Source organism: Sinocyclocheilus rhinocerous, unplaced genomic scaffold (genome assembly GCF_001515625.1).
Source record: "Sinocyclocheilus rhinocerous isolate Xijiao unplaced genomic scaffold, SAMN03320098_v1.1 scaffold1246, whole genome shotgun sequence".
In the NCBI taxonomy this organism is placed as follows: domain Eukaryota; kingdom Metazoa; phylum Chordata; class Actinopteri; order Cypriniformes; family Cyprinidae; genus Sinocyclocheilus; species Sinocyclocheilus rhinocerous.
Window position 1 is genome coordinate 767,427 of NW_015630543.1, and position 25,240 is coordinate 792,666.

At 36.5% G+C, this 25,240-nt stretch overlaps 1 protein-coding gene across 1 annotated transcript in view; it reads right to left on the reverse strand.

Moving 5' to 3' along the window:
* Positions 1-5,575: 5,575 nt before the first annotated feature.
* LOC107740535 (cyclin-dependent kinase 19-like) overlaps positions 5,576-25,240 on the reverse strand; it is a 44,293-nt gene continuing 24,628 nt past the window's right edge. Inside the window, exons 5-12 of the mRNA XM_016552982.1 lie at positions 22,018-22,075; positions 17,631-17,762; positions 17,413-17,556; positions 16,996-17,048; positions 12,608-12,699; positions 11,973-12,051; positions 8,101-8,310; positions 5,576-6,233 (exon numbers count right to left, since the gene is read on the reverse strand). Of these exons, the coding sequence (XP_016408468.1) occupies positions 6,120-6,233; positions 8,101-8,310; positions 11,973-12,051; positions 12,608-12,699; positions 16,996-17,048; positions 17,413-17,556; positions 17,631-17,762; positions 22,018-22,075 (882 nt within the window). The 3' untranslated portion in view covers positions 5,576-6,119. The remainder of the gene's footprint in view (positions 6,234-8,100; positions 8,311-11,972; positions 12,052-12,607; positions 12,700-16,995; positions 17,049-17,412; positions 17,557-17,630; positions 17,763-22,017; positions 22,076-25,240) is intronic.

Below are 25,240 nucleotides of genomic sequence, written 5' to 3' on the forward strand. Positions count from 1 at the left end.
AGCCTGCATGGGCCCCGCACAGACATGTTTGCAGGGTATATGTGATGCGATTTTTTTTGGCTGACATGTTTGGCCGATTTCCTTTTTCCCCCCCTTCATCTCATAAAAAAGATTATGAGTAAATGTTTATTGCAGGGCACAAGATAGTAATAGTAGTAGTAGACTAATTCTTAGTAATAATACATGGCTCAACAGTTCTGAAGCTTTTTGTTTATGTTTGTTAACAGACACCAGTGTTTCCCACAGACTTGCAAATTCATTCTCTGCCAGCAGGAGGCGCTTTTAGAGTGGGAGAAATATATATATATATATATATATATATATATATATATAAAACACATGCTAAGGAAACAAGATTACATGAGGAGGCATTATAAAAAAGCAAGCCAAAAGGGAAAATTTATGAACGTGTAAATAGTTCAGGGTTTGGAATGAAAAACAAACACATGCACACATGTTTCATCAGAGGACAAATCTACAGACATAGAGGTCTTTATCATATAAATGCATGTAAGTTTATTCTCTTGCTTATTTCTGTATTATAAATGCCATATGTGTAGTGTACACATACACATAAACAAAACTATCTAAACAAAACGTCAATAAAATATTCATAATGAATAATTTACCACTAAATAATTCAGCAATAACAGTGCAACATTTAATAACATGGCAATAATTTTAAATGTTGTATAAACTCACGTATAAACAAACATCCACCGAAGCCTTTTTCCGAAAACATCACTGTAAGAGGAAGAATTAATAGGACAATAATATATGTATTGCTTCTTCAAGGCCATCAGATTATGATTGCAAATCATCAAGCTGATTTCTGTCTTATAAACCAATCATAAATCAAATCACAAAACAGATGTACTGAAAATAATACCAAAATTAATTGGGCAAAAAATAAACATTTACATGATATGACATGTTTCAGATTAAAAAGTTTACAAAGAGAGAGACATAAGCACTTATTTCTAAAATGTCATTTTATACAAATTGAAAGCAGCTTGTAATGGGACAAGCCAAACCTCTAAACCAATGTGTTCTTGACTGGTGGGTCGGTTCTGATGGAGCCGCAAAGAGCAGGGAAAACAATGTCAGATCCACATAAAAAAATCCATTCAAAAATAGTCATTATTTCATAAATTAATAAATAAGGCAATTTTCCATACTTGATGTGGACTGTAAAAATGGATTCTCAAGCAAAACAAGTTGAGAATCACTGCTTTAACCAACCAATGTCAGTACATTTTTAAACAGACCCATATATCTGGAAAACCTGTGTTGATTTCAGGTTGGACAATTCTCAACTTTAGTGCCTATATATAGCCACCCAAAAGTGAATCAGACTGTGAATTTGGCCGACAAAACCCTATTCACCACTATAAGCAGGGAAATATCTAGTAATCAACACTGTTGCAACCTTGATAGAGGAGTTTAGTGAATTTGACTTCTTCTAATAGTAACACACATTTACATCAGTGTGTATATGTACAGTGCAGTCTTTCACAGCAGGAAAGAATGAGTGAGATAACTATTCAAAGGATTTAAAGGACGTTTAGTGATAATGCTAATTTTATATATATATTTCTGTCATGACAACTCTCGGAGGGATTGGCATGGTAATGTACATGATAATGTTAATGTATTTGGTCTTGGTGGAATAGATCTGCTATGCTGCTGCTGCTGCAGAGCAAGTGCCGAGACTTGCTACTGCCAATACATCCACAACATGCTGCTGTGAGCATGTAAGAAATATTGCTGCTGATACAGAGGGACATAAGCATTAGTTAAGAATAACACTCTTAAACAGTGTTTCTCATATACATATAATCTGTTATACATAAACACACCCACAATTTCATTTACAGTCTATCATAATTTCAAAATAATGTAAAAAACTACACAAACACATGAACGCCTTCAGTGATTCCATAATACAATTGTTTTAAAAAAAAGTGTCTGTTCTTAAGAAAATGTTGGTCTTTGAGCTCCCTTCTACACTGTAGCACAACTAAATGTTTTCTTTCCTTTGCATAAAAGATTATAAATCAGTTTAAACTGGTTTTAACTGGTACCCCAGCTGGTTTTAGGAGTTTTGGGCACTTTTAGCTGATCAGACTGCGAGACACTAGCTTGTAATACCAGGAAATGAGATTAGGCTGGTTTAAACAGGTTTTTATAGCGGGGCATGTATGAAAGTTACCACAGTGGGAAGTCATATAGAGTGTAATTACGTTGACCAGATGTCTTGATTTATCCGAGACAGTCTCAGTCTCATGAGATGTGCCCCTTACAGTGTATTCTCAATGTGTTATTGTCTGTGGTTAATGATGACAATGCAATCTGATGAACTAATGCAAACTGATTTACCAATATTTTCATCCAAGAACATCTTTTCAGAAAATCAGCTTGCAATCTGATTGCCATAACTTGTACTCAGTGCAAGGACCTTCTCAAGTCCCCTAGCAAGGTTAAGCTAAAGAGATGCCCGTATGAAAATCAGTTTTCAATGACAAACAGAAGATGTTTTGTTGTCACTTTAAATGTTACTTTATGTTGTTCACAGACAATTTTGTCAAAATCTCATCTTCATAATCGTGCTGGCTAAAATTTGTCCAAATCTGTTTCTTAATGAGCTCTGAAAAATAGGAAAAAATATTTTTATGGATTTTTAGATTTTTTTTTTAGCATTCAACCTCAACAGTATAAAACGCATAACAGGAGGATAAACGATTTCTTCCCCAATAGATAAATAAAGAAATAAATTATGAAAAGCTTCAGAACTAGGGGTCTGGTTTGGTGCTTAAAATCAATCCCAGCATATCATGACAAAATTATGACTAATATACGTATAATTTCAAGATATGGAAATCCCCATGACCTTCACGCAAGTCTTATGATGCCACTGAAAGAAACAAGATGAAGTGTGTTAAACCTCCCACTGTAAATGTCACAATCTACAGAAACAATATGTTTGCCATTATTTATTTTGTTATTTGCATTCTCAGTGTATTCTGCTGAAAATTTGGGAAAACTGAATAAAACAGGAGAGAGGTTGAAACATTATCAAACTAAAGATATGACGCCAAATATGATATGCACCAACTACATTGTACAACAGTTCCTCTTATTTTGCTGAAATAAACACCATAATATGAAACTAATGTTATTCCATCATCTCAGTCAATGGTGGCTGGTAATGCTCCACAAAAATCCAACCCCTGGGTATTCTAGACTATAAATATCAGAAAATGTAATAAACCTGTACAGCAGTGTCTAAAAGTCTGAGAACACTAGCGATGAAATCTATTCTAATAAAAATAAAAATAAAAAGTCCTCATCATATATTATATAATTAGCATAACAATTTACATTAAAAAGTAAAACAGAAAAACAAAGCACACAAATTTCTTCTGCTATGCAGCATACAAGCTGCCCGTGTCATGTCATCTGGCATGATTGAGAATGTTCAAAAAACATTGCAAAAAAAAATCTGACTTTTGTATAATGTAATTAACATTGGTAAAAATGTGACCCTACCTGTGAAAACCCAGCTAAAGTCATTTTTTTGTGATTTACTGTTTTCTACATAAAATCATCCTTCATAATGATGTAGAACATTCTGTGAAAATATAACCTTTATATCTTTAATATTGACAGAGTAAGGCCATGTCAAAGATTGAAATCACAGTGAAATGAATGGTTGAAATCAAACTTTGATGCTTGTTATCTCATAATTAGATTTTGAGACTTTAGCCTGGATTTCACAGACAGGGTCACAAATGACAAATCTGGTTAAATTTCATTGTGAATCTGAAATATTTATACTTTATATGTCACAACCTCATTTTTTAATCATAAATCTTTGTTTATCTAGGCTTTAAAAACATTTTGACCCAATTGTACAACTCTGATGTGAGAAGAAACCCACAACAGGGGGTGGAAAAATAGTGAAATAACACTTGTTTTTTGATTGCTTTTACCAGAAATACAAAGCACATTATACAGAAAAACAAGGAATCTTAAGATGGGACAGTAGAGTATGATGGCAGTAACTGACCATTAGCTACACTTGTTCTGCAAACATTTTGGTTGAAATCAACTGTCAGTCTCAGTTCGCGCTGTGGGTGACTGCAATCCACTTTCATTATCCTTCAGGGTCTTTCAAACTGACTCGCTTCCATAAAGCTTCAAACAACAGACTCTGTTTCAAGATTTCCTTTGAATCCTGTTTGAGCTCGTATATATTCCACCAAGTTGTCCGCTTAATTGTGCAACACATATTGCGCACCACAAAGTTTCAGTGTTTCAAACACGGCTTGGAAGGACCTGTAATACACACAGCTGAAGTCCCCGGCTTTGCCTGATGAGAAATCCAATTGTTTGTCAGAGGAGCGAATCAGTTGCCCTTGTTTGATTCAGCGCTCTAAAAAAAACTCTCACTTCCAGTCCACAAACTGAGCTCAAATAACACAAAGAAACAACTGCACTTCAAAACAATAACCAACAATAAACAGATTATAAAAGCATATAAAACACAAAGAGGAGACAAGAAATAGCAGTTCAACTGCTAGCTGCCCCGGATAATCACACACATGCAAGTATATCCATGCACCCACACACATTCATCAAATTTTTCCATAAACTGCATCCTAAGATCTAATTTATTTCATGTCTCTTTCAAGTTAATGTTAACTGTCAACCATGACAGTCCCGCCCACTGTGAGAACTCACAGGTCCAAAATCAGTTTCCTCATGACTGTACATCAAATATCTGGCTCACATCATGCAGCAGTGATGATAGACAAGATTAGTTGTCACTGGAACACTGTAAATGGTGAGATCTGGTAGCTATGATTGCCCTGATGAAATCAGTGAGACGCCAGATTTAAAGGGTTAGTTCACCCAAAAATGAAAATTAGCCCACAAATTACTCACCCCCGAGGCATCCTAGGTGTATATGACTTTCTTCTTTCAGACGAATCCAGTCGGAGTTATATTAAAAATTGTCTTTGATCTTTCAAGCTGTTTAATGGCACTCAGCGGGTGTTGCATGCATCAGTCCAAAAGCAGTTAAATAAAAAGCGCCCATCCATAAAAAAAGTGTCTCACACGGCTCCGGGGGGGTGAACAAAGTCCTCCTGTAGCGAATCGATGCGTTTTTGTAAGAAAAATATCCATATTTAAAACGTAATAATCACTTTAATGTAGCTTGCGCCAACAGTTGTACACTGGAAGCAGCTCCGCGCTGATGAGTCTCATTTAAACCAACGTTTGTTAACAGGAGCAAAGGAAGCAAAGTTTCCTTACTTTAGCAAAGCAAAACCAGTCTCCTCTTGGCTTATATCGAAATCCTCTGACATTCTTCTTTACAAATACTCATTTTGTACTTCTAATTAGTGACCGTTGTTTAGTTTTGATCTCTCCCCTGCGCTTCCGCGTGCGTCACTTCTGAACGGCGCATGCGCAAAGCCGACCTCATACGTCATCCGCCCAGAACTGCTTCCGTAATATAACTCCGACTGGATTCGTCTGAAAGAAGAAAGTCATATACACCTAGGATGACTTGAGGGTGAGTAATTTGTGGGCTAATTTTCATTTTTGGGTGAACTAACCCTTTAATGACCAATTGTAACAAGCCTCATGTCACTTCTATCTGTAGCTATGACCCGAATAGCATTTGGCTGATCATTTTGAGACTGTTTTGGTCTAACGGTGGTAAAATAAGAATGAATAAGCATTAAAGATGCTAAACAGCCAGCAGACTCTTCGGTATGGTTGGTGTTGGAGCTGGTGGAAGTTTTAATACAGTATATTGAAAAACTGTTGAGATATTGAGGAAAATGCCCAGTTATGGCTCTGCTTCTTTTGAGGAGCTCTGATCGAAAGAAAGGGATTGTAAAGTTGTGCTTTGGTTGGAGTAGCATTTGCTGAGGATTGTGGGATGGCAGGCGGCTTTGTAAGGGAATAAACTTGGGTTTTATGTTTATGTTGGGGCCATATTACGGGACAGACCCAGCAATTCATTTTTGAATTACACAACGCTGACTTGCCTGGCTTTATGCTTGTGGTTAATATTTCTTTTAAGTGCTTATGTATGTTTTTGAGTCTCAGTATCGATGAGACTGATGAGAGTGCTGAGATGAGGACGAGTATCCCATAGTGCTTTGCGACTGGGTAGAGCCTTGGACAGTGCTCTGGTAACCAAGACGCGAGCTGGAGTGCTGCAATGAAGAACAAAGATGAATTATTAAAATGATCAAGTATTTTGCATGACCAAGTTTTTTGTAATACTGAGCTGAACACTAACTTGTAACTAACTGAACACAACTAACTTGTATATTGTTACATAATAAACATTTATTTCATTTACACACCTGATGTGTTTCGAATGACTCTTGTTGCTGGATGCACAGCAAGAGTTTGTCTGTTCAGCTCTGACTACTTTGATGGCTGATTGCAACTTCTGTCAGATTGTGCTATATGCTATAGCAAGAGATGTGTTAAATATCATTCATATTTATGTTTGCAATTTTGTCAAATATTTTTTCTTGATTTGATGGTTCTTTTATTTTGCAATTTCAATGTTTTATTTATTTAGTTTTAAAGAATAAAATACGAAACTGCATTGTGTGGGCTATGAATTCAGAACAGGCAGTGGTTTACCTTTTTAAATATAATATTGTGAAGCATTCTTACAATGTGATAAAAGTTAAGCATAAAAATAAAATAGTATGGGCCTGCATCTATTTTTTTTTTTTTTATTATTTTAAAATGTATTGTTTGGGGGACCAAAATAGTCTACATAAAAAAATAAAAATCACAAACATGACACTTGTGAATAAAATAAGTTATCTCTTTTAAAATAGCTTTAAATCAACAAACTGACAGAGTTTCAAGTGTTGACAGCTCCATTCAATTAAATTTGGATTGCATTCTTTATGTTATAAACGGTCATGTTGGGTACAGAATTCATTCTCAATGTTGGGTATAACATTCATCATCAACGTCAGTCTTACAAACAAGTAAAGGAAACATTTGGTGGAGGAATATCTATAATATCTAGATACTAAATCCACTTACACATTCCTGCTTACATTATGAATGATTACTCAATGCCTTCAATAAAAATGTAAAAAGTTCAGATTTTTGTGTTATAAGTAGTCAGATTTAGACTTGGCAAGTTTTCACAATCTTCACACTGGAAATATATCTGTGTTCATAGCCATTATACTGGTGTTATCGCTGGCTGAACGCTAGGTTGTGCTAGGACACACGTGCAGTGCTTACAGCGAGGTGTCTGAAGAGGAAAGACTGAGGAATGCATTATTTAGGGCTATTCTCTGTGTTAGGATATTACCATAGGAACTGCTGCTGTCAAGTAAGAGGGGAAGATGGGGAAAACTTGACTGTTTCACAGTTTCCACAAAAATATTGTGCAGCACAACTGTTTTCTGGAGGATTATGAGATGCTATGCTTGTTTAACATGCACATTTTTTTTTTTTATCTGAATTGTAGGGCTGGGAAAATAAATCGATGCATCGCGAATCGAGAAATGATTCAGCATCGATTCTGAGATTTTCCGAATGCATTGCGATTCTTTCTCGAGTCGATCCTGAGCTTAGTTTTGAACGGCAGATGGCGCTGCATGCTTTAGAAACAGCCGTACTCTGCTTGTTTCCAAATCCTTACACACACTTGAACCTAAAATAATCATTCATAAAATTCGAAAAGGTTGAAGCGAATTACAAGGGTGTTCACGGTGGGCTGTGCTTACATTAATTTGGCGTCATAAAAGCATTCTGAGCCGAGGTGAAATTACAGACTCAGCCGAACGCACAAGTGCTCTTCAGCGCTCTTCTTTGTGAGCATTTGAGTGTGAGGATAAAAACTAGATTAGAGCGCCATCTGCTGTTAAAATCTAAGCTCAGAATCGATTCAAGAGAGAATCGCAATGCTTTCGGAAAATCTCAGAATCGATCCACGAATCGATTCTGAATCGATTTATCGTCTCAGCCCTACTGAAATGCAGATGAATGGAGAATTCAGATCTCTGCCCCCCAGCGCCCCCTTTGAGGCTCTTCATTTACCTGGTAGTCTGTTTGAAGAACACTGGTTCCTGAGGTCCGAGGTTTTTTGTTTGGTGGCCCCTGTTCCTGTCCATGCTGTATGGAGGGGCCCGTGTTGGCCCCTGCAGTGCCTGATGTGCCGTTTGTCTGCGCTGAGCTTTGCTGTGTTGGAGCCTGCTGTGTCTGCGTTTGTGTCTGCGTCTGTGCAGCCGTCTGCTGGTGCTGCTGCGTCTGGTTCGAAAGATGACCACATACATACAACAACATATCACTGCGCTTTGAATGCTACCTTTGATTATCTGGCATTGAAAGCTGGACAACCATTTTAACGTTCATTATTAATTTCAGGATTTTATTATTTCGCAATAACAAACACTAAAACTTTTGTAAGACCACATTGAACAAGAACATTACAGTGGCAGAGTGCACATAGATAACAGTTCTTTCAGTGTGCAATATACTGGTGAATATTGTTTTTTTTTTACAAATATCATTTGTATCATGGTTTGGTTCAAAACTGAACCAAACTCCACTTTATATTCAGGTCTTGGTAGAAAAAAAAAGGGCATCCTCTTTTTTGAAGAACTTTCCTTCCAAAAGCTGGACAACCATTTTAACGTTCATTATTAATTTCAGGATTTTATTATTTCGCAATAACAAACACTAAAACTTTTGTAAGACCACATTGAACAAGAACATTACAGTGGCAGGGTGCACATAGATAACATTTTTCTTTCAGTGTGCAATATACTGGTGAATATTGTTTTTTTTTTTACAAATATCATTTGTATCATGGTTTGGTTCAAAACTGAACCAAACTCCACTTTATATTCAGGTCTTGGTAGAAAAAAAAGTGCATCCTCTTTGTTGAAGAACTTTCCTTCCATTTAGCCCTTTCCCTTTAGTTGCTGTCAAGTTTCACTATCCACACTTGTCTTATGCCAGCATATATGGAGAGAGAAGGGATTGGTAACTGACTGACTGATTAAATAACATCAGGATTAACTAAGTATATATAGAGAGATGACAAAAAGGTCTTGTGTGCCAGGAATGGCTATAAAAACGTGAAAACAGGAATGTATAAAAGAGAGGTCATTAAAAAGAAAACATGCATGCTTGTGTCAACTAGTAAGAGAGACGGCCAACTTTATTTAGATTAAAACATGGAGATTAAATTAAATTGGTAAAAATAAAAGATGTTCATTTTTATAAATCTGTTTAATTGCAACATACATGACTGTGTAAAAAAAAAAAAATCAAAGTTCTTTAAATGTTTACGTTCTACATTTTTTAAGTACAAAAAATTGTGAAGAGTATTACAATTAAAATTTTTACTTGTATCGAACACCAAGTTTTATTCTATGTCTGAAATGCTGACCAATTTTGGCATTTTTTTTTATTATTGGCATTCGCTGATAAGTTATTCTGTTTGGACGATTGGGATGTCACTTGTCTCTTTAAATTTACATTAATTTTTATTTTTGTGAGCTTTCTTTCTTTTACATTGGGTCCACTAGGCCAGCGAAGAATGTAAGAATTATTGGTAACACTTTACTTGAAGGGGTGTGCATAAGACTGACATGACACATGTCAATTTCCATTGCAATTAACAAGCTTGTATAGACAAAAATATTATATAAAATAAATATAAATTTGATTGATGGAAATTGACGGAATGCAATTGTTGTGAATGTGCGATTTACTGTCTTTAAATTAAATAGTGTGATATCATATATAACATCCATCTCAAAGACACAGTCAAAAATCTACATTAATCAACCAGTAATTAAAAAAGGCATATTTCTAGCTCTGAAAGCTAATTGGATAAGTGTAGGCTAGGAATACATGTTAAAAACATCCTAAGATGTTTGTTGACATGCTGGGCAGCAACAGTTTGAGACTGTCAAAGCTTAGTTATGATGATTACTTAAATAAATATATATTTGAACAAAACAATTGCTCATAATAAATAATTTAATTTTGCATGAATGCACTGGGTATGCAATGACAATGTCTTGTGTTTTGTGTATGAATGAGGAAATGCTCCAAATTCCCAAATTCATCAAGGGAAACCCACTGAGAATGGCACAAGAGAATAAAAGATGCAATCATAAGTAGACTAGTGTTATTAGATGCAGCTTTTTTGTGTGTGCTGTCAAGTGTGCATATTTTTTGTACACGCAAACCTTTTGTAAATCAGGGCCTTTGTGTGGTAGGAACCCAATCCGTGTCTGTAGGTCTCTGTAATAATGGATGCGTGGTTCGGATATGTTTGCGAGGTTAATTTCCTCAAATACACTCACAGCCATCCTGAAATTGTGCTATCAAGAAAAGCAGCAGTTGCATGAACATTATATGATGTGGCCAAAGCCACTAAATGTACAAGTAAATATTGGCTCACTCCAGCATTGCAGACGTGAGATGGTTATTTTATGCTGTGTGTGTGTTTGTTTGTTTGCATTTGTTTGCCTTTTGCTTGGATTCATTTCATCCTTCAGTGACCGAGTGCAAAGCTTAACAACAGTGCTATCTGAGCTCTTGCTCTGCTGTTCTCTCTTTTCTGCACCTACACTCAGCTTCCCTCTTAGTTCCACTGGAATGAGTAACATTACAAATTAGCAGTAGAGACTATAAGAAAGCAGCCATTTCAGCAGATGCTTTTATCCAAAGTAGTTTGCAGTACACATTTTACAGGGACAATCTCCCTGGAGCACCAAAGTGCTCACAATGTCCTTTGAAGTTTTCAGACCTACAACTTTGCTAAAGTGAGCTTCAAAACTGCTCATACTTACAATAACCACTGTATAACCACCTATGGCTGTTCAGACAGGCCACAAAACAAAATCAAACGAGTTCAGTGGTTGGTAGTCTGAAAAGCAAATATAGCCAACACATTATCTACACCATATTTAAATAAAAAAATGTAAGGCCAAAGGAAGCATGTACAAAGAAAATAGCATAGGTCCTATAACAGATCCTTGAGGGACCCCACAAGTAATAGGTACCGAGGACAGTAATCTGTCCTTAAGAGAAAGAAAAAATCCTTCCCTTGTTCTTTGAATTCTAGTCCAATGGAATATGAAATCACATCACAAAAACAAAAAGTAAGCTTATAATTAAATCTAATCCCATTCATTTTTCCAAAATTTATTTCAGGAACATGTTGTCTGTATATGAGGATGGACTTAAACGCAGTCCTCCAGCTGAACTGAATATCATAATAATCTATTTATGGTTCAAAACAGAACTCTAGGTGCATTAAAAGTGCAAAACAATATCAAAGCCTGCACAGCTCTCCATCAAATTCTCCCCTTAAAATATAAAAGAGACTTGTAACTATTTCTTATTTAATTTCCATTCAGCGTTCCTGCATTCCTGCCTAAGGATGCAAGTTTGATTCTTAAGCCATGGTTCTGAATGAATTTTATATTTCCTGACTATATATGGAGCAACAGAGTCAACAATGTCTGTACAAACACAGTTAAACTGTGACTAACTCCTCTGGACCAACAGAAGGAGGGGAGACCTAATAAATCTCAAAAATTAGGTGGCTATATAAACTTCTGTGAAGTCCAGAGCTGTGGATGAAATAATAACATGGGAACAGAACAAAATAGGCTGAAGAGTGGAGGGTTTACATGGATAGAAAACATTAAACATAACAGGTATATGATCAGAGATATTAGAGATATAAACATTTCTAGTCTACTTCTTAAATGTTTCTTGTCGTTGCAACCAATGTAGATCGACAACATATCCAAACAAAAGGATCTGATTTCATTCTTTGCAAAATTACAGTCTGGAAAGTCAGTGCTAAAGATCACATCTAAAAAACAAATCAGAACCGGACGCAGTGTGAGAAAAACTTATGTTTTTTAATCAGCCATCGTTACCTTCTCTGTTTTCTCCTCTGGTTCATCCTCACTTAGAAACTCTCGTTTGGGGTAGGGAATCTGACATCCTGCAAATACACTAAAAACACACACATGCACACAAAGAAAACATTAAAGCAGTTTTTATAGGAACTGCATACGTTTCTCATGCAAATTTGGTAAATTAATTGCAGGTGAACAACTATGATTTTCGTTTAAGCAGTTATAAAAGCTGTTTGAAAGAGGAAAAACAGGAAATATGTGTGGTATGCTACACTACATAGTGAAAAGAAAGCAGACACCCACTTCTAATTTAAGGGTTTGGCTAAGTTCCAGTGAAAGCAAACCTTATTGCAATGGCACAGAACGACATGACGTGAGTTCCATAAAAAAAAAAAAAAAGAAGATCCATTGAGTCCAAACCAAAGCTCAGACATGAACCCTACTGAACATGAATTAGATGAATGAACTTCCCAAAGCCTTGTTTCTACAGTTGGGAAGCCTTCACAGAAGATTAACTCCCTATTAATGCTAATTGTTTTGAAAGTACATGTTGAACAAGCACATATGTGTGTGGTGTTTGGGTGTCCACAGTTTTCTACTCTGAGATTACTTAGCATGTGTCTAGATGTGTGTGCATGTGGAGTGAGTCTTACTCAGACGTAGGTAAGGGATCCTCCAGGAAATATGGGTCCTGCAGTGCCTGCTCAGAAGTGATTCTTTTGGTGGGGTCCATAGTAAGCAATTTCTGGAGCTAGATTAGATTAGATTAATTACTGTGGGAAGGATGAACTAGATTAGATCATTAGTTGACTAGTTGGTGTTGAAGCTACGATCGGGCGTGTTTTTTGGTCAAATTGGATGTATGGACACTAAATGCGGCAGTTTAATAGACTTATATCTATCTATTTGTTCAGTATCGGTTAGTTAACCGATACTGAACAAATAGATAGATAAATAGAAAGGATAGATAGATAGAACATTAACTAATTATTTCACAAAACTTCCAAAGTTTTTATGTAAGAAACACTCTAATACAGAGAAGGATAACAAAATTGCTTATACGGTCAGGTCCATATATATTTGGACACAGGCACAATTTTTTATTATTTTAGCTGCTGACCAAAACATATTCAAGTTACAGTTATGTAATATGCATAGAATATGGGCTTAAAGTGCACACTCTGAGCTTTAATTTGGGGGTATTCTCATCATAATTGGAGGAAAGGTTAAGGAATTACAGCTCTTTAATATGTACCTCCCCCCTTTTTCAAGGGACTATAAGTAATTGGACAGTTGACTCAAAAGCCATTTCATGAACAGATGTGAGCTATTCCTTCGTTATTTATACATCAATTAAGCAGGTAAAAGGTCTGGACTTGATTCTAAGTGTGCCACTTGCACTGAACTCACATCATGCGGTCAAAGGAGCTCTCCATACAAGTGAAACAGACAATTGTTAGGCTTCAAAAACAAAACAAATCCACCAGAGAGATAGCAGGAACATTAGGAGTGGCCAAATCAACAGTTTGGTACATTCTGCTGAAAAAAAGAATGTACTGGTGAGCTCAGCAACATAAAAAGGCCTGGACATCCTTAGAGGACAACAGTGGTGGATGATCGGATGATCCTCTCCATGGTACAGAAAAACCCTTTCACAACATCCAGCCAAGAGAAGAACACTCTCCAGGAGGCAGACGTGTCACTGTCAAAGTCTACAATCAAGAGAAGACTTCACCAGAGCAAATACAGAGGCTTCAGCACAAGGTGCAAACAAGGCCAGATTTGACTTTGCCAAAAAACATCTAAAGGCCGGGACACACCAAGCCGACTTCAAAGAACTAGCGGCGACGAAAGCCGACGGAACAAAAAAGCTGCACTTGAACACACTGCACAGGCTACAGCCGACTGCAAACTAACACGTGCGTTCTGCGCCTGCGTGAGAGGAGTTAGCTCTCTATATAAGCAGCTGTCAATAGTAAATATTCATCATTCAAAAAGAGAAACCAAAACAAAGATATACAAGATAAACGCAGATATACGAAACATAAACAAAGCAGTGCTTGCTTACCATTTTGAATATCAGTAACGTTGATAACATTTAATTTATATCATTTTAAGCGGCTCATGTTGTTATGAAAATATTTGCATATTGGAATGCTTGGGAAAGATCATGTAACATTAGAATGGACTTGTTCGCTAAACTGAACATCCAATCAGAGCTCTCACTCGCGCGAACGGTCCCGACGCTGATTTAACATGTTGACGAGAGCCGACGAGTGGAACACACCAAACAAACTAGCCTGACCGAAGATCACCGACGGCCGACCGTCGGCTTGGTGTGTCCCGGCCTTAAAAAAGCCAGACCACTTCTGGAAAAGCATTCTTTGTGGACGGCTGAAATTAAGATCAAACTGTACCAGAATGACGGGAAGAAAGAAGTCTGGAGAAGGCTTGGAACAGCTCATGATCTAAAGCACACAGCATCATCTGTGAAAGATGGAGCAGTGTGATGCATGAGCGTGCATGGTGTTAGTGATGAAGTGACAGAAGACAGAAGCAGCTGGATGAATTCTGAAGTGTATAGAGATATACTCTCTGCCCAGATTCAGTCAAATGGAGCAAAGTTGATTGGATGGTGCTTCATAGTACAAATGGACGATGACCCAAAACATACAGCAAAAATAACCCAGGAGTTTGTGAAGGTAAAAAAGTGGATTATTCTGCAGTGGCCGAGTCTATCTCTTGATCTCAACCCGATTGAGCAGCATTTCACTCGCTGAAGACAAAACAAAAGGCAGAAAGAGCCACAAACAACAACTGAAGTCAGCTGCAGTAAAGGCCTGGCAAAGCATCATGAAGGAGGAAACCCAGTCTCTGGTGATGTCCTTGAGTTCCAGACTTAAGGCAGTCATTGCTTGCAAAGGATTCTCAACAAAATATAAAAAATGAACATTTTATGTATGATTACATTTATTTGTGACCTTGGAGCACAAAACCAGTCATAAGGGTCAATTTTTTGAAATTGAGATGTATACATCATCTGAAAGCTGAATGAATAATCTTTCCATTGATGTATGGTTTGTTAGGATAGGACAATATTTGGCTGAGATACAACTATTTGAAAATCTATAATCTGAGGGTGCAAAAAAATCTAAATATTGAGAAAATCATCTTTAAAGTTGTTCAAATGAAGTTCTTAGCAATGCATATTACTAATCAAAAATTAAGTTTTGATATATTTACGGTAGGAAATTTACAAAATATCTTCATGGAACATGATCTTTACTTAATATCCTAATGATTTTTGGCATAAAAGAAAAATCTATAATTCCGGACCTGACCGTATATATATCTTCATGTAATCCAAGTGATTCTGTGATGGTGGGATCAGATCTTTGTGTGGACCACGCCAATAGCTGTTGTAGGACTCCTTCGTTTACAAATTTGACTGGATTATTGCAATATTTGCAAAAGGAATGTCTAAAATCTTAATTTCCTACTGCAACACTAAAGCAAATGATTTACATAAGTAACCAACCACCTTAAAACTAACATTTTGTGAAACATATAATGTTGAAGGAGGAAACCCAGTCTCTGGTGATGTCCTTGAGTTCCAGACTTAAGGCAGTCATTGCTTGCAAAGGATTCTCAACAAAATATAAAAAATGAACATTTTATGTATGATTATATTTATTTGTCCAAATGCTTATCTAGGAATTACACATAAACATAATATAATAGTGCACAGTGACATTTAACAAGGCTACGAGTCTAAATAAGGACTAATGATAACACATGAACTCACTTGTTATGTGTCTCCAACTACTATGTACTTTTGAAAATTATGCATTTGATACAATTATTTGGTACTATTGTGTGCATTTGATACACTGTACTTACAATTAAAGCATCTGCCTTTACTGCTAGCTCTTTACTGAACAGTCCTGCATGTACATGCACTTATTATAGTAATTACAACAAAGGGGTTAATAACTAGGTACTAAACCTCATCCTACCCCCAAACCTAACCTTAACTCATGCAGATACCTTATATTACCCAGTACTTTCGAAGGTAAGTACACTGTAAGTACACCTAAGAGCATGTACTGTGCAGTCGTTAACATCTGTAATTACTCTACCAAAAACTCTACCTGTATCATAACCCCAGTAGCAAAAAAACGTAAATTCAATGAGAGTTTTTCAGAAGCACACTGCATCAAATTCGGTGCAAACAAACGCTCTTTCAGTGTTTAAAAAACTATTTTTGCGCTAATCTTATTGCATATGCATTTGTAGAAGATTCACTTTCAAATGCAAAGTTTAAGGGAAGAGAGCATTTAAATAAATCATGCAAGGTGATTTACTGAGGTTTGGTAGTCAGTTTACTGGTATTTGCGCCATTATTTAACACCCAAAAAAGCATGTCTTAAAGGGATAGTTCACCCAAAAATGAAAATGTGATGTTTATCTGCTTCCCCCCAGGGCATCCAAGATGTAGGTGACTTTGTTTCTTCAGTAGAACACAAACTGAGATTTTTAACTCCAACCGTTGCAGTCTATCAGTCGTATAATGCATGGCAATGGTAACAAAATCTATGAGAGTTTTTTGGGTGAACTATCCCTTTAACTCATAGTAGATTGCACATGCCTGGTTATCATCGGCTCTGCTTTTTTGCGGCCCTTCGCTAATTTGCGCTGGTAGATTGCATTATGGAAATCCATCGCCGCACTCTCACGCTAATTTACCCTGTTTAGTAAATCTGGTCCTAAATATCCATGCAACTTGTACTCTGTTTTCTGTGGCATTGTTTTTGTTTTGGCCCTGTTTAATTACTCTTTCAGTTCACCTGTTGTCCGATTATCTCATTAGTTTCCCTTTGTTTGGCTCCTGCTTATGAACCCTCAGTTTTCCTTTAGTATTTGTCCGTTTTCAGCTATACTTTGTGGTTAGCGAGTATCCTGTAGTTTTCTTGTGGCTTTATATATTTAAGACTGTTATTGTTAATTCTTCTTCATCGTGCGCTTCACTCACAACACCTACCGTGACAATCCAGAAGTACAACTGAATATGTTGCTTTGTTGTCTGAGTTACGTCTATGAAATATCAGCACTTTTAAATGGGCAATCTACATTGTCTGCTATTTTCCAGTGTGTTCTGTACAACTGCTGCATCATTTTTTTTCATGCTGGTCTATTATTGTGGTATAATCTATTTCATATAAACCCATGAAACAAATGACTCCAAACAGTAACACTAATATATGCAAGTAATATATCAAACTTGCAGCTCAAATACATGTGGGAAGAGGGCCCACATTCATTCCAGATTAGATTCATCTAAACTGATCAGTCTAACACAAGTGATGTAAAAATGTTTCCATTTAATTAAAATCAAATCCTGAGAGTAGTACAGTGAGGCAGAGTAAAGGTGGCCATAAGATAAGTTAAGGTCAGTCACCTGCTGGGAAGCCCATGACGCTGAATATGCGATCTAACTGGTCGTGATGGAAAGGATTGCTGGTCTTTATGTCTTCTTGTCGGCAATGGAAGATTGGTTCTGACGTCAACAGCTCAGCAAAGATACAGCCTATTGCCCAAATATCTGAAAAAAGTCCAAGAATATTAAGTACAGATAACAAAGAATACAGCCTGAAATATACACAACACATAACGTACCGATTGCTTTGGTGTAGTGTCTCGCCCCGAGCAGTAGTTCGGGTGCTCGGTACCAGAATGTGACGACCACTGGGTCCAGATCGGCCAAAGGCTTCAGTGGAGAGTTAAAGAGTCGGGCAAAACCCATATCAGCTGAGACACAAACATAGAAACCCATAAACAGCCCACTCTGATCATGTTAGCAGATCATTTCAGCCTTAGGTGAGCTATGCATTTTGTTTTTCACGAGCATAAGAGAAGACTGTCTGCTAGTAACAAACAGTCATCGGTAAGCATTTTATTTAATATTTTTAATAACTGGTGGGTTTTAGGGGTCATGAAGTGACAATGTGGCATCATAATTATAACTAGATAGTAAAATTTGTAGGCAAACTTTAAGTTGGCTTGAAAAAGCCTAGCTAGAAAGTTTGAAGTAGTTTTAAAAGCTTTAAGTTTGAAGGTTTTCAGTTTTAACTAGTTTGAAGTTTAAAGTAGTTTTAAAGTTTTGAAGACAATGCAATCTATCAGAAAAAATAGATAGATAGATAGATAGGAAATATTCAATTAAATTAGAAATTTTTGATGTAGATTCTATGGTGTTTCCATGTGGTTTCTATGGTGTTGCTATGCGGATGCTAAGGTACCCGGGGTGGTTGCTAGGTTGTTGCTATGTGGTTGCTAAGGTACCCGGGGTGGTTGCTAGGGTACCCGGGTTGGTTGCTAAGGTGTTGCTATGCGGTTGCTAAGGTACCCGGGGTGGTTGCTAGGGTGTTGCTATGCGGTTGCTTAGGTACCTGGGGTGGTTGCTAGGGTGTTGCTATGCGGTTGCTAGGGTACCCGAGGTGAGACCATTTCATCAGTGTTGCCAAGTCCGCGGATTTCCCGCTGAATTGGGCTACTCTTATACTGTTACCGCGAAACTCCCTCCTTTTTTAGACTGAGGTAGAACCCCCCGGAATGCAATTTTGGAGCGTATTTTTTATAGACATTTTCCTCAGGAAAACGACTGAGCTATATTTGGGTACCAGCTGTGCTGATTTTGTTGTGCAGTCCTGGCAACCCTGCGCTTGATTAATAGGAAAGTAGAAATTGTGCTATTTTCAAAACATAATGGAAATTGCTGACCATGTTTTGTCCCATGTGTCATATAACCCATGAGAGATTAAATAATTAGCTGTGCTGCTTACATGATGTGGCTCCAATACTCGGGTGAGTCAAGATAACACTGAAAGCCACAGTGTAACCAAACACAATAACAAATTCCACAGGCTGGTAAAAATAGTGTCGACAGCCCTGAACAGTCATCACCCATGTAAGACAATGGCTTCACATTTGCTCAGACTGACCCTACAGCCGCTTAAGCTCTCTAAACCTTGACACAGGGTTCCCACTCTTTCATGAACACCATATTCAAGGACTTTTTAAAGCACCATTTATTTTATATCAAGTACCTATCAAATTCACACCCCAGCATATGTAGCATCATGAAAGACCTATTACAGTACTTAACATTTCACACTTAACATTTACATTAAAAAATTTTAGAGTAATGAGGTTTTGAATTTGTAGGTTTCATAAATTTAGACCATTTTGAGCAGTCGTGTTCAAAGGAATTTAATTAAATCCATTGAAGTCAATGGAGTTCACACTGGTAATATTCAAATTCAATTTCTCAAATATTGATAAAAATATATATTCTTGCATCAAACTGGTTTTTGCTGTAATTCTTGTAAAAGATTTAAATTTGAGAGAATTTCAAAATTTTTAAATTAATTAAAAGTGGTTAAACAGGACTCTACGCGTACTTTTCTTTTAAAAAAAATTTAAATTTAGGAGCACAGTCAAAAATTTCAGAGCACCTTCTAATCAATAATAAAAAATTCTGATCAAATATTAGCCTTCCATTACGAGATGATATTTGACTCCTTAAAGTGATTTACAGGGAATTTAGTTTTTACACCTTTGTAATGGCATTTTTCTAACTTTATTAAAAGTATGTCATCTTTTATGTCAAATTCAAAAATTATATTTATAAGCTTTTTAAAATTTCTAATTAAAACAACAGAATAAAATCAAGTAGAATAAGAATAAGTTCCAATCAAATAAAATCAGTATTAAAAAAAAATATTTGTACCACAGAGGTGGCACAGAAGAACACAAAAGTGGCTTGTAGGTGTATTTTCAGACGTTTAATGAGGCTCAGAGGTGGCATAAGTGGAATTAAATTCATACATTCACGTTGAGGTTAATATTTTAATAATAAAATTTTGAATACAGAAATATTAAACGAATTAAATAACAGAAAAGATCCTTTAAAAATGAAAGTAAAACTGCCAGCAGGTGGCGGCAAATCATTGAGTTTATCACTGAATCATTCATTCAATTGATTCGTTCGAATGACTAATTCATTCAGGAATGAAGCATGTGACTGGCTTTATGAATGGGTAATTGATTCAGATTCGTTTAAAAACACACGTTCATTCATAAACGAAACATCGCTGTGTTTGCTTGGAAATGCGCAGCGGCTCAGCTGTGACTTTGTTCAAAACTATTTTCATTGATGAAATAGAGCAAAATCAGGCAATAGTGTTGTAGTCAGACAATACAAGTCACTTAATATTAATTTCTTGTTTAATGAACTGAATATCACATTTGCAAACTCCCTAAATAATCATTAAAAGCTGTCACTCACTCATTGCGATCTCACAAAACTCCATTATAATCGAAGAAGCTCTCTACACTGCACAATGAATCTCTTATTTACACCCTGTCGACACTTGTTTGGTATAATGAGAGGATTCGTGAGATTGCAGAACTCAGCACTGAACAAAACTCAGGTGTGGATTCTGATTAACATTGTGTTCAAGGAATCAACAGATTTGTCTGTGATACATTACTCAACGCAGCAAAAACACGTTGTAAATAAGTTAGAAACCTTTGAAGCTCCCCTGAGCGCAAACACAAATATGCTGATCAGGTCAGTCGCACTGGTGCTCCTAAATATTTTTTTTCATAGTCGTACGCAGTAATTTTCATTCACAAATGCACTGCTTCTCCATAGGTTCATGCAGGGCTGCACATCAGCTCACATGCCAGGCCCGGTGCTAAGCACCCTCAAACAAAATCAAAAGCACCCTCAGTTAAAGCAGTATTAATGCCATTTTATTGCAGATTTGGCAAACTATCCAGATGGTTTGCACTCTGGAGATCGATTTCGGTTTCAACGTGTTTTTGCAGCGTTGAGCAATGTAGCCAATCACAGTCATATCTGTTGATTTCTTGAATCAGATGCGTTTAAGTTAGAATCCACTCACCGCTCAAATCGCCGGAGGTTTTGTTCTGCTATTGTGTTCAGTATAGGGTGGCCATATGTGCCGTTCATACGGGACACGTCCTGGCCAGGATTTGCTTAAAACATCCAAAGTAGCTTGACCAATAACATGCAGGTATTGTATATAATCGACCAATCGTGGCGCGTGAGAAGGTGAGATCTACAGAGAACGATCAAAGCGATGCAAATGCGCGCACGTGTTTGTTCCTTCGTTCGACTTGAAGCGTCGCTGCGCACCGATCACTGAATGACACCAAAGTACCGCGAGAGCGATTCGAAAGCATAAGGAGCCGTCTGCTCTGCTCTCTATAGCTCTCGTGAATGTCATAAAACGATCGATCTGCACAACCTGGATAGTTCAGGAAATATAGAAATCCTGGCAAGGACGCATCCCATAAAAATGGCCCGTATGGTCACCCTAGTTCAGTACGAATCATCTCATTATAACAAAGTGTTGATGCCTTGTGCAGCATAGAGAACTTTATTGATAATAACGTATCTTTGTGAAATCGCGATGAACTAAGACGGGTGACAGCTTTTTAGTGAGCGCTCTTTGCACCATAGCAATGGACGCCACTAATATATATATACTATATATATATAGTTAGAGCACCCTCACTAATTTAAGAAGCACCCTTAGTGATTTGATTCTGGAGCTGGGCCTGTCACACGCTAAGTTGTTTTTCTCGAGCTACCCTATCTCAACCCTCAATCATTAGCGCAGTTTCGTTTTGTCTTTGACAGCGCATATAGGACAATTTTTGAAATAGCACCATTCTACGAAACAAAATGTATTTCAAATTTAATTCAAGCACTTTCAAGGACTTATATTTGTTTTCAAGTACTTTCCAGGCCTTGAATCCATGCTTCTGATATTCAAGTACTTTCAAGAAGCTTGGGAACCCTGTTGACAATATCACCTAAAAAGAAAACGAGTCGACCAAAAAAAGCTTCAGGAGAGTTACATAATATCTCATTTTCTTCCTTGATAATTTGCAACTTCAATAAAAAACATTTTCAGTTGAGGAAATCTTGATAATTATATTGCAATCCTATGCCAAAGTCAGTATATTTTACCAATTTTGACTCTTCCTCGCTCTGGGCCTTCCCCCATGACCAGGATATTGGCAGGTTTCTGAAAGACAAAGATCACAAATGACCACAAATGATCTGTTTATCTCAGAATGTCATGTAATGCTTTGGTGCTATGGCAAAACATCCTCAACAAATGGATGTGCAAATTTTTTATAAAATCATTCTAGATCAGAACAGATGTTTTCAAAATTAGAGTAGCTCAGACTTGATTAATACTTTTTAAATGTTTTTAATGAAGTCGTTTCTGTTCACCAAGGCTGCATTTGTTTGATCAAAACATAATAAACAGTAATATTACAAAATATTTTTACAATTTGAAAGAACTATTTTCTATTTAAATATATGTTCAAATGCAACTGATTTCTGTGATCAAAGCTGAATTTTTAGCATCATTACTCTAGACTAGATCCTTCAGAAATCATTCTAATATGCTGATTTGTTGCTCATTTATTATTGGTGCTCAGTTATTAATAATGGTTTTTATTATTATCAATGGTAAAAACCGGTTTTGCTTTTTTTTCAGATTTCTTTGATGAATAGAAAGTTCAAAAGAACAGATTTTGTAACATTATAAATGTGTTTACAGTCACTTTTGATCAATTTAATGCATATTTACTGAATAAAAGCGCTAATTTCTATTAAGAAACACAAACACATAGTATAGTATAACGTGGTGTCTGCATAAATATTGGGCAGCACAACTGTTTTCAACATTGATAATAATCAGAAATGTTTCTTGAGCAGCAGATCAGCATATTAGAGTGATTTCTGAAGATCATGTGACACTGAAGACTGCAGTAATGATGCAGTATTGTATATCTGTTCACACCTGCATGAACCATATATCCATGACACTCGTTTTGTTTATGGAAATATTCTGTCTCACAGGAAAGCTGTGGCAGGTGCTGAGCTATCGCTCTTCTAAATGCAACACTTATGGGATATGGCTTCTTCATTATAATATTTATGCATCTCATAATATTCATTTCACTGCTGTTACTGGGTGTTAATATTTCTTAAGGCCACGCTGAAGTGAACGTACCAGCTGCCAGAGAAAACAAGTCATTTTAATTGCATGAAACCTAAAAAACCCTTTAGAAATCTAATAAAGCATACTATCGTTCATATATACTCATAACAACAAATGGTTTTTATTTTAAGGTTTATTTCGTTTTAGCGGCAGCAAACAGAATTGCAAAAATGATTAGTTTTCCAAACTGCACAGACTCCTTTTTTCTGTCTTGTTTTCTCAAAATTACAAATACTTTATTTTATGTCTACTGGATTCTAATTTGGTGCCACTAATACCGACATTGCATGCTTTACAAAATGTTGTCGCTTATAAAGGGACATTGAAACGGAGCGGACAGACAGAAACACAGAGACGTCATGGATCTGTATGCGATTGTGGGTGACTGGCTGTTGCATCAGTAAGGAATGATGTCTTCTAATTATTCCCAGACGCTTGAGTTTCTATGAGCCTTAATGAGGGTATGTTGCTATGGGAACAGCAACCATAAGCTTTCTGTAATTCACTCTCAAAATTGCTGTTATCATTCACTAGAATTCACTTCAACAAACGTGAAGTCTTTCTATTGTAAAACTGCAGGCCTCAATGTTGAAAAGCAAAGCAAAAAATAATACTTCAGTAATTAATTGCGCGCACGCACACACACACACACACACACACACACAGACACAGACATAGGCACCACACACACACACACAAAAGGTTCAGTTATATAACAAGTTTGTAGTTTCTACCAAAATAACTTGGCTGCCTCTGCTCTGTTAGAAGAATAGTTCACCCAAAAATAGCAATTCTGTAATTATTTACTCACCTTTATGTAAACCATATGCTGTTATATTTTCAGAGAAAAACAAACATCACTTTTTCATATAACTATAGCTGAAAGTAACATGCTGGAGCTTGGCATATAGTTAATGTCAACCTCTGCTGTATGAAAAAGAGCTGCATGAAAAAAAAATACACACTAAAAAATACTAACATATGGGTTTAGAGTGAAAATGTAGCCACTTTAGATTAGGAGTCCATATTCACTATCAACTAAGAGTTTTTACCTCAATAAACTCCTCATTTGCTGCTTATTAATAGTTAGTAAGGTAGTTGTTAAGTTTAGGTATGGTGTCGGATTAAAGGATTCAATCTAAAATATGTTCATGCAGAATAAGACATTAATATGCGCTTTATAAATACTAATAAACAGCTGATATGCGAGTAATATCCATGCTAATAAGAAACTACAGTGTTCCCTAACCAAAAACTGATTTACCAGTGAAGTGAAGTAAATAATGACAGAATTTTCATTTTTGGGTGAACTCTCCCTTAAACACTTTTACACAACTTCTAAGGACAGTAAAAAACTAAATACAAACGCACTGAATATGCTGCTGTTCCTGTTAAATAACATTTACAATTCATGTTGACTAAGTCAGCTGTTGAGCACTGCAACAATGTCTATTTCTAGGTTAATGACGGAGTATGCTATTGATTGACACACACCAGGGATTGATGGGATTACATCACAGTGCAGAGACAATCCGTGTGTGACACTTTCCACTGGATTCAATCCATATCAGTCCCAGTCTGTGTGCTCATGCTTTTGACGAGCGTTAACACCAGTTGAACATTGCACAAATAGTTTAGTTTAGTTAAGATAAGACTGGATTATCCAGTGATGGATCAGGAATGTAAACAGAACTGATTTAATGGAAAAAACACTGGAAAAAAAGAGCCTGCTACAGTCGCAATCCAACTTTATTTTCTTCTTACTTTGACTGTCAAATAGTTCCTTACATAAAACTATTTGCATTGTTGGAAAATCTAGCCAATGATTTAAATAAGCTAAAACACACCTTCACAAAATGCAGAATATAATTTTTGATAATGTAGACGCACGCTTTTATCATACTTTTCTGTGTAGTGCATAATATTGCATGTCCGTAAATCAACTGTATCTAATCAAATATGTAACCCTGGAGCACAAAAGCAGTCTTAAGTCGCTGGGGTATACAGGTGCATCTCAATAATCACCGTCAGCACCGTCTATCGCGGCAAGCCTAGTTCCATGAAGATATTTTGTAAATTTCCTACCGTAAATATATCAAAACGTAATTTTTGATTAGTAATATGCATTGCTAAGAACTTCATTTGGACAACTTTAAAGATGATTTTCTCAATATT